This window comes from Salvelinus sp. IW2-2015, linkage group LG33, assembly GCF_002910315.2.
Source record: "Salvelinus sp. IW2-2015 linkage group LG33, ASM291031v2, whole genome shotgun sequence".
Classification (NCBI taxonomy): domain Eukaryota; kingdom Metazoa; phylum Chordata; class Actinopteri; order Salmoniformes; family Salmonidae; genus Salvelinus; species Salvelinus sp. IW2-2015.
This window is the reverse complement of record NC_036872.1, coordinates 28,614,475-28,631,068: the sequence shown is the minus strand read 5'-3', so window position 1 is coordinate 28,631,068 and position 16,594 is coordinate 28,614,475. Positions and strand designations below refer to the sequence as shown.

Below are 16,594 nucleotides of genomic sequence, written 5' to 3'. Positions count from 1 at the left end.
CTGACAGTCTGGGGGGTGACGATGTGTGTGTATATATTTGTGTTGGAGAGCATGTGTGTGTGATACTGTGTGTGTATGTGTGTGTGTGCGTGTGTGTGTGTGCGTGTGAGCGTGTGTGTGTGCGTGTGTGTGCGTGCGTGTCTATGTGAACATAGGGTAGGCACTGCAAAGCACTTTAAAGCACATTCAATTGCATGTTAACCCAATTATACCATCTGCTGTGGCAGTCAGACTACTGTGTCCGTGATTCTTCATTCACTTTCCACTCATTTCATCCTGACTCTCAGGGGATGTCACCGTGATTCTTCATTCACTTTCCACTCATTTCATCCTGACTCTCAGGGGATGTCACCGTGATTCTTCATTCACTTTCCACTCATTTCATCCTGACTCTCAGGGGATGTCACCGTGATTTGGCAAATCACTGAATCTGTATCTCTCTCACCCATCTTCATCTGATTGCTTTATATAGAAAAGGACAACAGCATTCTGTATGTGTTAATTTGAAGGAATGAAATAGGGAGGGTTAGAGGGAAGTGAATGGAGACAAGTAAGGAGTATGCGGGGAATGAACCCCCAGTGTTGGGGTCAAATGTATAAAGTCTGGGGTCAATGCGGCAGCGCTACCTCCAGACCAGACCCTGGTGGACCATGTGATTGCTGACTTTTTTTATTGATCTATTGGTCTATTTGATTGGTGACTCTTAGGGCAATAAACCAACATGTTGCTGTTGTTCATTTTGCTGTTGTCTACACTTGGCTTTTACAATGTTGGCGATACTTTTAGAGCCCGTTGCTCTGTGAATGAGGAAATATATGACTGTTTCTCCCTCAAGTTTTGTGAGAAACCACACGCTTGCTCCGTAAATACACGTTAGAACTATGCACATTTCTCCCAAACAATATGGGAGAAATGGGACTCTTGCTCTTACATGTCAGGACTGTTCTCTTGGTGCTTAACCATGTCTCTGGACTTCACACATCTCCTGAAATATGTGGCGTTAAAGACTCTGGTGACTATGGATTCTCATTCAAGTGCTGTCTGTAAATCCAAATGTTGTAACCCTCAATCTAGCCATTATCTTGCTGCTTCTATTGTCTGGAAATGTGCAATCTAACCCAGGTCCTGACATTCTTACCCCTGCCGAATTAAGTAGTCAGTGGCCTGCAGTTTTTGCATATGAATGTAAGAAGTCTTCTGCCGAAGCTTGATTTTGTGAATATATGGATAATAACTGCCGACCCTGATGTATTTATGCTTTCTGAAACCTGGCTCAAAAAATCTTTTACAGACAAAAAAAATTGGCATAAATGGTTACAATGTTTTTCGTACAGATGGTAAATCTAAGGGTGGTGGTGTTGCTGTATACGTAAAAGACAAGTTCTCGGTGGTCGTTCTGACTTCTGTTACCTAACCTAAGCAATTTCAATATCTGTCTTTGAACCTAAACCTTGGCTCATCTTTAAATATTGTTGTATCTTGTTGTCTGTAGACCTCCATCTGCTACTGTTGGCTCTTTGGATTGTATTTTCGAATTGTTATCACAGAATGTAAATTGTGAGTTTGTCCTGATGGGTGATCTGAATCAGGATTGGTTAACATCTAGCTCTGATCATCTCTAAATTCTATGCAATACCCATCATCTCACTCAGATTGTCAACAGTGTAACTAGGTTGAATAGAAAATATCCTCTGAAATCCTCTTTGATTGATTTGATCTTAAACAATACTCTTCTTCTGGTATTTTTGCAAATGACAACAAGTGATCACTGTGCTATTGCCTGTGTGAGAGATGGTAAAATTCTTAAGAAATCTCCACGTGTCATTAAGAAAAGAAACTGGAAGCGGTTTGATATTCAAGGTTTTCTACATGATGTATCTAGCATTGAATGGAATAGACTGGAATGAATCCCTGATGTTGAACTAGCCTTTTCTTACTTCCACAACGCATTCCAGGATGTATGCAATAGGCATGCCCCTTTAAAAAAAATCAGGATTAAGGTCAGAGAGAACCCTTGGTTTACTAAGGAACTTACAAAAATCATAACACAACGAAATGCTATGTGAGCTAAAGCAAGAGGGACTGGTTAGGCAGATGATTGCATGGCTTTTCAACGTCTTGGCTATGATCCGTAAATTAAAAGCAGACCACTACCTGAAATCTACTTCAGATAATTTAAATAATCCATCCAAATTTTGGCAAGTAGTGAAAGGATTGTAGTGCAAAAAAGATACACAGCTTCCCAAACAATTGTTGGTAGACACACAGATTGTAAATGGGAGAACCTCCATTCTGAAACGCTTGAATCAGCATTTTTTAGATGCAGGGAGTTTATTTGAAAAGGTCAAAGGTATAATTGAGCCCCCTATGAATTTACCTGACACCCCTGTGCACTCACTCTTTCACCAGATTCTCCTTTTCATCCTTCTCTGTTTCAGAAGTGCATAAAGCCCTGAAAGAAATTGATGGAAAAAAATCCCCTGGCCCTGATGAACTAGACCCCCGTTTCCTACACCTAGCTGCAGACATCATTGCTCCCCCTTAACATGTATTTTTAACCTTACGCTTGATGTTAAGGAAATCCCCAAGTTATGGAAATCTGCTTGTGTACTGCCTCTCCTGAAAGGTGGAGATCCCTCGCTACTTGACAACTATCGACCCACATCAAGATTGTCTGTATTGTCAAAGGTACTGGAGTCCTTAGTTAGTAGGCAGCTAAAGGCCTACTTCCAAGAAAACAACATCTTAAATGGAATGGAATCAGGTTTTAGGTTTGGCCACAGCACTGTTTCAGCAACATTGAAGGTTTTAAATGACATCCACTGTGCTCTTGACAAGAAGTTACATTGTGTGTCTGTCTTTATTGATTTGTCGAAGGCATTTGACATTGTGGACCATGCTGTGTTGGTGCAAAGATTAAAATGTTGGGGAATTACTGGTCATGCTCTAGATTGGTTTATAAATTACCTATCAAATCGTACACAATGTGTAATGGCAGATGGTTGTAAATCTGAGTTCATAGAGGTATGCTCGGGTGTTCCACAAGGTTCTATTTTGGGCCCACTGTTGTTCATTTTGTATATCAACAACATTGGGGATCTTATTGAAACAGCGGATGTCCATTTTTATGCAGATTATACTGTTATTTATTCAAGTGGTAGTAGTTGATCTTTATCTTTTGAAAATGCCCAAAGAGCATTTAACATCATACAACATAATCTGTATGATTTAAAGCTGGTTCTAAATTTGGGTAAAACAAAAGGCATGGTATTTTCAAATGCCAGGCATGTTACTAATCATGTAATTGCTACATTGGCTGGACATACTATGGAGCAAGTCAAAGTGTACAAATATTTGGGTGTGTGGGTGGATGACTAGCTGAGCTTCACTGTTCATGTAGAGAACTTGATAAGGAAGTTCAAGCTGAGAATAGGTTTTTATTACCGGCATAAGGCTTGTTTTTCTCTGGAGGCCCGGAAGGAGCTGGGACGATGTACATTACTGGCGGTTTTAGATTTTAGAGATGCTACAGTTGAAGTCAGAAGTTTACATACACTTAGGTTATAGTCATTAAAACTCGTTTTTCAACCTCTCCACACATGTATTGTTAACAAACTATAGTTTTGGCAAGTCGATTAGGACATCTACTTTGCGCATGACACAAGTCATTTTTCCAACAATTGTTTACAGACAGATTATTTCACTTATAATTCACTGTAATACAATTCCAATGGGTCAGAAGTMTATTTACAATAAGTATACCTCCCTGTAGGCTGTCTCATTGTCGCCGATGATCAGGCCTACCACCGTTGTGTCGTCAACAAACTTGATGATGGTGTTGGAGTTGTGCATGGCCACGCATTCGTGGGTGAACAGGGAGTACAGGAGGGGACTAAGCACACACCCGCCTGGTAGAGAGGCATCATTGGGCAGATCATGGCTGTGTCTTCCTTTGTAATCCGTAATAGAGTGTTGCCCCTGCCACATGTGGTTGGTGGCAGAGCCTATGTAATAGATTCTACCTTGTTCCTTTATTGTCCTTTTGTTTGTTTGATGGCTCTGGGGAGTTTGTAGTGGGACTTCTTGTACTTGTTCATGTCATCAGCCGTAGCCTCGGGGTTGTCTGCAATACCCTTGTGTGTGGTAGCCCTTTCTTTAGCTTAGCGTCAACGTCTGTGTTAATCCTGGGCTTTTGATTGGGGAAGCAGCGAACCTTCACTGTGGGGACAACGTCGGCGATGCAGATCCTAATGAAGCTGGTGACGGCGATGGTTAGCTCATTGATGCGCTAGCAAAGCAGTCCTGTAGCATAGCCTCTGATTCGGAGGAGCATTTCTCAACGGAGTGCGTCAAGGGTACTTCCTATTTGAGGTACTGCTTGTAGACAGGAAGCAGGAGAATAGAGTCATGATCTGATTTGCCGAAGGAGGGACGAGGGAGTGCCTTGTATGCTTTCTTATGGGTAGAGTAACAGTGGTCTAGAACTTTATCGCCCCTTGTGGCAAAGGAGACGTGTTGATGGAAGTTTTCATCACGTGTCTTAATGACGTGGAATTAAAATCACCGGCAAGAAGAAAAGCGGCCTTCAGGTGCATGATTTCCTGCTTGTTTATAGCCTCGTACAGTTCGTTAAGTGCCAGCTTGTTGTTATTTTTGTCATGACGTGGAATGTATAACAGTCACGATAACAGCAGCAAACAGTTGAGATGTAGAAGGGTTGGCATTTGACCATGAGGTATACCAAGACGGGTGAACAATGGGTCGAGACATCCACTGCGTTAGAGTCAGCACACCATTTGCTGTTGATGAAAAGGCATACCCCTCCCCTTCTCGATTTCCCTGAATCCAATGTCCTATCCACTTGGTGAATGGAGAATCCATTGAGTTGGACATGTCCCAAAGCCATGTTTCATATTTACTATTTGAAATAAGTATTGGAACCCAGGTCTGCCACCGGGACACATCTCCTCCCATCTGTTGATGTGGATATTATGCAAGGGTGTTGGCCCCTCTGCAGAAGAACCCTATACCATGGGGAGCTCTATATGAGATGAGAGCACCCTGACGGCAGAATCTTCCTTTTCCTTGATTGCATTTTTCTTTGTATTGTAGGGGGCTTTGGTGGTTTAGATGTTATTGCCGGATCATTGGATTTGTGCCTCTCTAATTCATTCATACCATCTTCCAGTGTTGCCTGCTATTGCCTAAAGACATTCACAACAAAGGCAGGTAGAACACAGAAAGAAAGTGAGGTGCGAAACAGGTGTGAAAGAAATTGAGACAAAGAGCGAGGCTGCAGACACTCGGGGGCAAATAGTAGCTACAGAATACTGATCGAATTTCCCCTTGGAAAATAACAAAAGGATTCCCTAAACAATGATTCCATGGTGTAGTAGGGGTATGAAAATAAAAAATAAAGACAGTGGTTATGGACAGTGGTTATGGACAGTGGTTGCGGTTATGGAACCGCCACCTGTCCCAGACCTGCTATTTTCAACTCTTAATGATCGGCTATGAAAAGCCAACTGAAAATTATTCATGATTATTATTTGACCATGCTTGTCACTTATGAACATTTTGAACATCTTGGCATAGTTCTGTTATAATCTCCACCCGGCACAGCCAGAAGAGGACTGGCCACCCCTCATAGCCTGGTTCCTCTCTAGGTTTCTTCCTAGGTTTTGGCCTTTCTAGGGAGTTTTTCCTAGCCACCGTGCTTCTACACCTGCATTGCTTGCTGTTTGGGGTTTTAGGCTGGGTTTCTGTACAGCACTTCGAGATATTAGCTGATGTACGAAGGGCTATATAAAATAAACTTGATTTGATTTGGTTATGTGTTTGTTGTTTGTTCATGTGGACATACAGTATGTAAATCTATGCATTTGGATGCCATTGGTGAAAAGTAAACAAGCTGACATCAGTCACCAGTATCTAACCCACACTAGCCTCAAAAGCCAGGCCTCTATAGCTTCTACTGTATATAGGCTCTTCAAGTAGTGTTGTCAGAGACACCTCTAAACTAAACTCATACCATGGAGAAGCAGCATTGCAAGTCTCAATTGAAACAAGATACAAGTTTCCTAGCCATGTGGTAGTGGAACGAGCCTAGCATAGCAGATAGCCAAAATGTGACAGATAGTTGTGTCGACTACTGGGAGTGTTTTGAAATCAAGTATCTTCTCTCCCCCAGTTGGTTATTGGCAGAAATCCAATTAGCAGATCAAATGGGGCTATTAGGTGGATTACGATGTTGATTAGATCTCCCAGTATAATCCCTAGTGTCTAAGCCTCTCGAAAGCAATATCTACTAAGCTAACAGATGACTTGTTTTGAGATGGTCATACCATATACCATCTAGCTATTTGATTTCGAATTTTAGGACCCCTGTAGGTATCAGCAAAAAAAAAGTTTTTATTATTTGATGAAACATTGAATTTGGTCTTACTGCTATTAGCCCATAGAAACACATTGAATAACACATTCATACATGGCAAAAAAAGACATTGCAAAACCAGTCTCTGACATTGCTCGTTCTGATATTTTTATTTTTATGGATTATGTGCGTATTGTTTATTGTATTATTGCTAGGTATTGTGAGGATCAATGCTGGAGACAGGAAGCAGGTACAAGGAAAACATTTTATGAACAACGGACATGAAACAGGACAGGAACAGCGTCTGGACAGGAAAAAAATAACGACATCAATGCTGACACAGGGAATAACGTGAGGAGCAGACAGATAAAGAGGGGGTAATTAAGTCCAGGTGAGTCCAATATTGCGCAGCGGCGGGTAATGATTGTGACAGGTGGGCGTAATGAAGGGCAGCCTGACACCCTCGAGTGCCAGAGAGGGGGAGCAGGCATGACAGGTATTAAACACAAGAAACACAAGCATTTTGCTGCACCTGCAAATCTGTTTACGTGACCACTAAACGTTGATTTGAGTTGAGATAGTCCAAAAATAAATCAAAAGGAAGTATGTTTTGAAGTATTTTTCCTGTATTTTAGAAATATAGGAAAGCTCAGGGACATTTTTTTGGTTGAAAGATTCTATTCACTTCCAGTTACCGGATGACCTTGGGGACCAGTACTGTGAAGTTTGTGTCTCCTCTTTCAGAACTGGGTCCAAATCGTTTCTAGCTCAAACTGTTCCGACTTTACAGACTTTTTGTGAGAAGACCTGTACAGAGTTGGTACGCCGAAGGACCAAAATGGATGACACGTTCGTATTAGTGAGAGTCTCAGCTTCCCAAATATTTACTAGCTCAAAACGTTCTGACTTTACGGACGTTTCCATGAGAAGACCTGTGTCCTGGTCTCACAAACACGTTGTAAGTCTGTCGTTTTCCACTGCAGAGCCGAACGGCCAACACCGGCGCAGTCAGTGGATTGAGATGCGCAGCCCATGCAAAAACCTGGAAGTCTCTAGCTTAAAGTCAGCGATTAAATGATTGTGCTAATTAGATTTCAGCGCAGACATCGACTCCAGGGGGAAGAATTTGCATTTCCTCTCAAGTGCCGCTTGATATGCTGCTGTCGAAGTGTGAGATACTGTTACGTCAGTAGCCTATTGATGGAATGGGACTTAGTGGGTTTGCATCCCAAATGGCACTTTATTCCATATAGTGCACTATTTTTGACCAGGGACTCAAAGGTAGTGCATGATATAAGGCAGGGCTATTCAACTCTTTCCAAATGAGGTCCGAAGCCTGCTGCTTTTCTATTCTACCTGATAATGAATTTCATCCACCTGGTGTCCCAGGTCTAAATCAGTCCCTGATTAGAGGGGAACAATAAAAAAGCAGTGGACCGAGGTGAGTTTGAGGGATATAGAGAATAGGGTGCCATTTGGYACATAAACTAAAATATTCATGCACTCAGTACAGTATGTGCTCTGACTGAAATTAGGTGCTGCATGATTATRGATCTATGAGAGAATGATACTAAAGTGGTGATGAAAATAAATACTTTGACTTCCAAAGGGCCACTTTTCATTTCAAAGGTCTGATAATGTCTGGATTAATTATTATGTTGGTACGATTCAAAGGAGACCAATTTACAGTATGATTTTCTCTTATCAGAAAAATGTATTCATAAGTTTTTACTCTGTCAACGGCAGACGTAGTCTATGAGTCGAACTGAAATTGTAACATCCACATTGCATTGTTGGAGACCCTGAAGCTCAGAGGAAAATAATAGAAAATGTTTTATCAATACCTTCAGTGTGTGTGTGTGTGTGTGTGTGTGTGTGTGTGTGTGTGTGTGTGTGTGTGTGTGTGTGTGTGTGTGTGTGTGTGTGTGTGTGTGTGTGTGTGTGTGTGTGTGTGTGTGTGTGTGTGTGTGTGTGTGTGTGTGTGTGTGTGTGTGTGTGTGTGTGTGTGTGTGTGTGTGTGTGTGTGTGTGTGAGGACACAGAAGGGAGGACATTTAACGGGTCCTCATCTAAAAAATTAGGTTAGGGTTAGGTTAAGGGTAAGAATAAGGGTAAGAGTAAGAGTTAGGGTTAGTTTTAGGGTTAAGTTTGGGCTGGGGAAAAATAAAATGTTTGAATGGGAATTAAATTGTTTGTCCCCTCAAAGTACTCAGAAGTATAGTAAGACATAGTTGTGTGTGTGTGTGTGTGTGTGTGTGTGTGTGTGTGTGTGTGTGTGTGTGTGTGTGTGTGTGTGTGTGTGTGTGTGTGTGTGTGTGTGTGTGTGTGTGATTCATTTGTGTGTGTGTGTGTGTGTGTGCTTGTAGATTTTCCCATTGTATCTTCCCCAGGACTGAACATGTGTTTTGCCCATGCTGCCTCTCCCTCTCTTCCTAGGTACACTGCCATCATCCACCCCCTGCAGCAACGCATGTCATCCACAGAGACCAAGGTGATCGTGGGGGTGATCTGGGTGCTGGCTCTGCCTTCTGGCCTTCCCTCATACTACTACTCAATGACCGAGGAGCTCCCTGGACGAATCATCTGTTACAATCGAGTGGCCCAAATACACCGGCTGCGACTACAAGATTCTGTGAGTTTCATTTATAAGTGTGTTTGAGAGAAAGAAAGAGACAAAGAGAGAAAGAGAGAGTCAGACTGTGTGTTTGTGCGTGTGTGTGTGGCGTGTGTGTGTGGCGTGTGTGGGTGTGTGGTGTGTGTGTGTGTGTGTGTGTGTGTTGTGTGTGTGTGTGTGTGTGTGTGTGTGTGTGTGTGTGTGGTGTGTGTGTGTGTGTGTTGTGTGTGTGTGTGTGTGTGTGTGTGTGTGTGTGTGTGTGGTGTGTGGTGTGTGTGTGTGTGTTAGTGAATAACAGCAGCATGGAACAAAGATACTTTGTTTCTTTATGTAAAAAGAAAAAGAAAAGAAAGGGGAGAGTGGGATGTTGAGCCATTTCTACATTCAGCATCACTCCAACAAGGGAAATATAGTATTCTTTCTAACAAAGATATATATTTCAGGAAGTTGTGTATCCCTGGAAATAATCAGAATTCATGTAAACATTACGGTTTTGAAAACATAGCTTGTCCGAAAAAAGTGGTCTATGGGGTAAGTTGAGCTGCGGGACACGATAACTTGAACCCCCTTGGGGTAGTGGGTGACGGTGTCCTGTGACTGGGTGATGGTGCTGGTCGGACAAAGTTTAATTCATGGAATGGGGGTGTGGTATATTGTCTGTCTTAAATGTAATCTCTCTAGTTTCTTAAAAATGTCTGTACTGAATTAAATATTACCACTACCTTTTTAAAACCATGTTAATGTTTCTTTCCCAAACACAATTCAACACAATCACAAAGCTTTTTTTGTCTTTTAATAATTTTAAGCATTTTTTAACACAGGCTTAAAGGACACCTCTAGAGGAATTTGCCTCCTCTATTTCAACATCATTTCCTGTCCAATAGAGGGAATGCACGTTTGGGTCCACCTCCAAAGAATAACAATGGCTACTTATACATATGCACGAATTGGGAATTTCCACATGGAGTTGATAAACATCAAWGTAGCTAGCTAGTATGTTAACCTTATCTAGTTAGGTCATTTTATTAGCATTTTTTTTGACAACACCATATTCAAAAGATTAGCCAGCTGGCTCTATGGCTGGTTCCGGAGCTGGATATGTCTTATGCATTGATTTTAGGGAAAACTTTGCCTCAGATGGAAACCACTGGCCTATTTTTGACTTCGTCATCTATTGTTATCTTCAACGTTTTGTCATCTTCCATAAATTGCAGCCGCGAATCCGCCATAGAAATAGTTAGAAAGAATAAGACGAAGCTCTGGCAAAATGGATAACTTTTGAAAGATAGCTGATATGCGTTATTCTACATCGTAATGGACACCGTGCAACCTTAGGTAGGCGGCTGGCAGGCTTTGGCTGAGGTACAGCAAAGCCAAGTCAGCCCGTGCTCATGGTTCTCACAGTGAAGTGAAATGATAGGCTACAATTACTTTGCTCATGATCATGCACGCCGTAAATGGCATGTAACTATAAGTTCCATGAATTCTCTTTCACAGGAGCCTTTTCATTATCTGGATAGACACTTGTGGGTTCTAGCTAACGTTACACCAATCAAAACAGTGGAGCATGTAGGTAGCCTAGTGGTTAGAGCGGCAGGTAGCCTAGTGGTTAGAGGGCGGGCAAGTAGCCTAGTGGTTTAGAGCGGCAGGTAGCTAGTGGTTAGAGCGGCAGGTAGCCTAGTGTTAGAGCGGTCAGGTAGCCTAGTGGTTAGAGCGGCCAGTGTAGGCTAGTGGTTAGAGCGGCAGGTAGCCTAGTGTTAGAGCGGCAGGTCGCCTAGTGGGTTAGAGCGGCAGGTAGGCTAGTGGTTAGAGCGAGCATGGTAGAGCGCTAGTGGTTAGAGCGCAGGATAGCCAGTGGTTAGGCGTAGCTAGGTTAGAGCAAGGCAGGTAGCCTAGGTGGTTTAGAGCGGCAAGTAGCCTAGTGGTTAGAGCGGCAGAGGTAGGCTAGGTGGGAGAGCGGCAGGTAGCCTAGTGGTTAGAGCGGCAGGTAGCCTAGTGGTTAGAGCGGCAGGTAGGCTAGTGGTTAGAGCGGCAGGTAGCCTAATGGTTAGAGCGGCAGGTAGCCTAGTGGTTAGAGCGTTGGGCCAGTAACCAAAAGGTTGCTGGATTGAATCCCCAGGCTGACAATGTAAAAATCTGTCATTCTGCCCCTGAACGAGGCAGTTAACTCACTGTTCCCCGGTAGGCTGTCATTGTAAATAAGAATTTGTTCTTAACTGACTTGCCTAGTTAAATAAAATGTAGTGAAGCAAAACTTTAGTTGTGAAAACCTCATCTCAGTCACGAAGAGGAATAACTTTGTATCTGTTTCTGATTAATAAACAATGCCAACCTGGTGGATGGTAATAACGCCTTGGAAGAAAACACTCCAATTTGCTCAACTTGCCATTGGCTCAAATTACCCCAAGGCAAAAATTTGTAACAATATTAGCCAACACAGATACAAGGATGCACTTTCATGCCAGGTTTAGGACCTCATATTGTAGCTTATAGAGACCCCCAGCTGATGTATAGAACAATCTTAAAATTATCAACTTTGGTTCAGACACCAGCATCATGAAACCTCTAACACAATAAATGAATTTGACTTGGTGAAATTCCTTTTTTGCTTGCCACTTTTTCCATGTGGTTTCTTCCTTCACATACTCCATAAAATTATGACCTCTTCCCAAATATTGTCAAATTGTTACATTTTGTGTATGGTTTCCTGGAAACAAGGTTGGCTCAACTTACGCTTTTGGCTCAACTTACCACTCTCCCATAGAGTTTAGTATTCTCTCAATATTTATTAAAGCTAATGTACCCTAAAGCAGCAAAGTCTAACTATGTTTTAAATGCAATGGAAATGATCAATGTTATTCCAGAGCAGCAGAGAGTTAAGGCACCCCCTGGGTTGACCGATGCATGTCTTCAGCAGAGTACAATAAAACACAGACGAAGACATTCTACTGTTTATCGTTCTGTTGCCTAACAGAGAAAATCCCTTATTTACCTTCACTATTGATTCCAAGTTTCTTCTAATTGTGTCTCCACTCAAGAGCAACTTTGGTTAAGTATTAAAGAAAATTCCATTATCTCACAACTCGAGCTGATTCCAAATTCTTCTCTTAGCTCCAACCACCAGAAGCAACAAACGACCTTGGGAGGACTGAGTGCGTCCCAAATGGCACCCAATTCCCTTTATAGTACTTTTGACCAGGGGTTTTATGTCATTTTAGATGTTATTGTATAGATTATTATTTGTATTGTAGAGATCTGTAGCGGTTTAGATGTTATTGAACAAGATATTCCTTTTATTGTAGGGGGCTTTGGAGGTTTAGATTCATTGTATTGCTGGATCATTGGATCTGAGCCTCTCTCATTCATTAACACCATCTTCCAGCGTTGACTGACATTCTTAAACATTGTCAAGGACATTCACGACTCAACCAGCTAGGAAACAGAGAAGACAGATGATGTGAAAGAGTTACATTAATCTATGATCTCTTCTGGAGAGTTGTGAAAGGACGGGGTGCAGCACCTTAATGGCTGAGTTGGAGTTGTGCGAGTCAGATCTGCTCTCCTAAGTATATACTGTATATACACTTGAGTGTACAAAATATTAAGAACACCTCCTCTTTCCATGACATAGACTGACCAGGTGAAAGCTATGATCCCTTATTGATGTCACTTGTTAAATCCACTTCAGTCAGTGTAAAGAAGGATTTTTAAGCCTTTAGACAATTGAGACATGGATTGTGTATGTGTGCCATTCAGAGGGTGAATGGGCAAGACAAAGACAAGTGCCTTTATACAGCAAGGCAATAATATACAGAACCAGTCAAAAGTTTGGACACACCTACTCATTCAAGGGTCTTTCTTTATATTTACTATTTCCTACATTGTAGAATAATAGTGAAGACATCAAAACTATGAAATAACACACATGGAATCATGTAGTAACCAAAAAAGTTTTTATGCAAATCAAAATATATTTTACATTTGAGATTCTTCAAAGTAGCCACCCTTTGCCTTGATGACAGCTTTGCACACTCTTGGCATTCTCTCAACAAGCTTCATGAGGTAGTCACCTGGAATGCATTTCAATTAACAGGTGTGCCTTGTTAAAAGTTAATTTGTGGAATTTCTTTCCTTCTTAATGCGTTTGAGCCAATCAATTGAGTTGTGTCAAGGTCGGGGTGGCATACAGAAGATAGCCATATTTGGTAAAAGACCAATTCCATATTATGGCAAGAACAGCTCAAATAAGCAAAGAGAAATGACAGTCTATCATTACTTTAAGACATGAAGGTCAGTCATTCTGGAAAATTTCAAGAACTTGAAATTGTACGGTGCATTTGGAAAGTATTCAGACATCTTGACTTTTTCCACATTTTGTTATGTTACAGCCTTATTCTAAAATTGATTAAATACTTTTTTTCATCATCAATCTACACACAGTACCCCATAATGACAAAGTGAAAACGTTATTTTTTATTTTTTTTGCAAATGTATTAAAAAAAAACAGTAATACCTTATTTACATAAGTATTCAGACCCTTTGCTATTGAGCTCAGGTGCATTGTGTTTCTGGCCAAACCGAGCAATTGGGGGAGAAGGGCCTTGGTCAGGGAGGTGTCCAAGAACCCGATGGTCACTCTGACAGAACTCCAGAGTTCCTCTGTGGAGATGGGAGAACCTTCCAGAAGGAAAACCATCTGTGCAGCACTCTACCAATCAGGCCTTTATGGTAGAGTGGCCAAACGGAAGCCCCTCCTCAGTAAAAGGCACATGACAGCCAGCATGGAGTTCGCCAACAGGCATTGAAAGGATTCTCAGACCATGACAAACAAGATTCTCTGGTCTGATGAAACCAAGATTGAACTCTTCAGCCTGAATGCCAAGCGTCACGTCTGGAGGAAACCTGGCACCATCCCTACAGTGAAGCATGGTCGTGGCAGCATCATGCTTTGGGGATGTTCTTCAGTGGCAGGGACTTGGAGACTAATCAGATTTCTGGATTTCGATAATTAGCAGGTATCAGTCTAATTCTGCTCTGCATGCATTATTTGATGTTTTACGTTGTATTTTACGTAGGATATTTTTGCAGAATTCTGCATGCAGACTCTCAATTTGGTGTTTGTCCCATTTTGGGAATTCTTGTTTGGTGAGCGGACCCCAACTCTCTCTCTCTCCCTCTCTATCTCTGTCTCTCTCTTTCTCTATCTATCTATCTATCTGTCTGTCTGTCTGTCTGTCTGTCTGTCTGGTCGCTCTGCTGTCTGTCTGTTCTGCGTCCTGTCTGTCTGTCTGTCTGTCTGTCTGCTGTCTGTCTGTCTGTCTGTCTGTCGTCTGTCTGTCTGTCTGGTCTGTCTGTCTGTCTGTCTGTCTGTCTGTCTGTCTGTCCCTCTCTCTGCTCTCTCTCTCTCTGATCTATCTCTCTCTCCTGTGTGTGTCACTCTCACTTCTCTCGCTCTCTTGCCTTTCTCTCACAGCAGCTATATTGTGAGGCGATAGGAGATTTACACCTTCAGCTGAAGCTGCCATTCATTTTCACGGCTCTTACACACACACGCACGCACGCACGCACGCACACACACACACACACACACACACACACACTGTTATACGTCTTCACAACCTTTGGTTTGCCGTACATCATCAGGTGAAGAGGACCAGAAAAAGAATTGGGAAGCAGTGCTGTTGACGGCCTTGCTATTCTATTTCCCACAGCACAAATGCATACTGTAGGTAACATTATTGCCTTACTATATACAGTGCATTTGGAAAGTACTCAGACCCCTTGACTTTTCCCACATTTTGTTATGTTACAGCCTAACTCTAAAATGGATTAAATATTTTTTCAATCTACACACAATATCCCATAACGACAAATTAAAAACAGGTTTTTAGACGCAAACTCCAAGGGGGCTGTCATGTGCCTTTTACTGAGGAGGGGCTTCCATCTGGCCACTCTACCATAAAGGCCAGATTTGTTGAATGCTGCAGAGATGGTTTTCCTTCTGGAAGGTTCTCCCATCTCCACAGAGGAACTCTGGAGCTCTGTCAGAGTGACAATCGGGTTCTTGGACACCTCCCTGACCAAGGCCCTTCTCCCCCATTTACTCTGTTTGGCCAGAAACATGATGCACCTGAGCTCAATAGCAAATGGTCTGAATACTTATGTAAATAAGGTATTTCTGTTTTTTTAAATGTATAAATTTACACAATGTTTTCACTTTGTCATTATGGGGTATTGTGTGTAGATTGATGAGGGAAAATAACTATTTAATTCATTTTAGAATAAGGCTGTAACATAACAAAATGTGGAAAAAGTRAAGGTGTCTGAATACTTTCCGAATGCCCTGTATATAGAAGAATTCAAAAACCTAAGAAAGAAATTGAGAAACCTATCCAATCAAAACATAGAGACCCAGGTAACCTGAGCCTACGCCTTCACTATGGTGTGAGCCCACGCCTTCACTATGGTGAATCACTAAAACAATACAGAAATACACTATCGGAAAAAAAGGAACAGCACATCAGAAATCAGCTCAATGTAATTTGAAGAATCCATAGAATCTAACCACTTCTGGGAAAAACTCAAAACAAACAACAACACGAAGAGTTATCTTTCCAAAATGGAGATGTATGGATAAACCACTTCTCCAATCTTTTTGGCTATTTAACAAGAAACAAACAGCAAAAACATATACATGATCAAATACAAATAGAATCGACTATTAAAGACTACCAGAACCCACTGGATTCTCCAATTACATTGAATGAACGACAGGACAAAATACAAACCCTCCAACCGAAAAAGGCCTGTGGGGTTGATGAAATGAAATGAAATGATAAAATATACAGACCACAAATTCCAATTGGCTATACTTAAACTCCGTAACATCATCCTCAGCTCTGGCATATTCCCCAAAATTTGGAACCAAGGACTGATCACCCCAATCCACAAAAGTGTAGACAAATTTGACCCCAATAGCTACTGTGGGATATACGTCAACAGCAACCTTGGGAAAATCCTCTGCATTCTCATTAACAGCAGACTCATACATTTCCTCAGCGAAAACAATATACTGAGCAAATTTCAAATTGGCTTTTTACCAAATTACCGTACGGCAGACCACGTATTCACCCTGCATACCCTAATTGAGAAAAAAACAAACCAGAACAAAGGCAAAGTCTTCTCTTCAAGTTTCTTTCCACAGGGCCGGGAGGTGAGACAGGGATGCAGTTTAAGCCCCAGCCTCTTCAGCATATATATCAACGAATTGGCGAGGCCACTAGAGCAGTCTGCAGCACCCAGCCTCACCCTACTTGAATCTGAAATCAAATGTCTACTGTTTTCTGATGATCTGGTGCTTCTGTCCCCAACCAAGGAGGGCATACAGCAGCACCTAGATCTTCTGCACAGAATCTGTCAGACCTGGGCCCTGACAGTAAATCTCAGTAATACAAAAATAAAGGTGTTCCAAAAAGGCCCAGTTCCCAGGACCACAAATACAAATTCCATCTAGACACCGTTGCCCTAGAGCAGACAAAAAACTATACATACCTCGGCCTAAACATCAGCGCCACAGGTCATTTCCACAGAGCTGTGAACGATCTGAG

General features: G+C 41.9%; 1 protein-coding gene across 1 annotated transcript in view; it reads left to right on the top strand.

The window, feature by feature from the left end:
* The window catches only part of LOC111957486 (substance-P receptor-like), a 32,885-nt gene that overhangs the window by 2,586 nt on the left and 13,705 nt on the right, over window positions 1-16,594 (top strand). Inside the window, 2 exon segments of the mRNA XM_023978318.1 lie at window positions 8,810-8,960; window positions 8,962-9,005. Of these exon segments, the coding sequence (XP_023834086.1) occupies window positions 8,810-8,960; window positions 8,962-9,005 (195 nt within the window).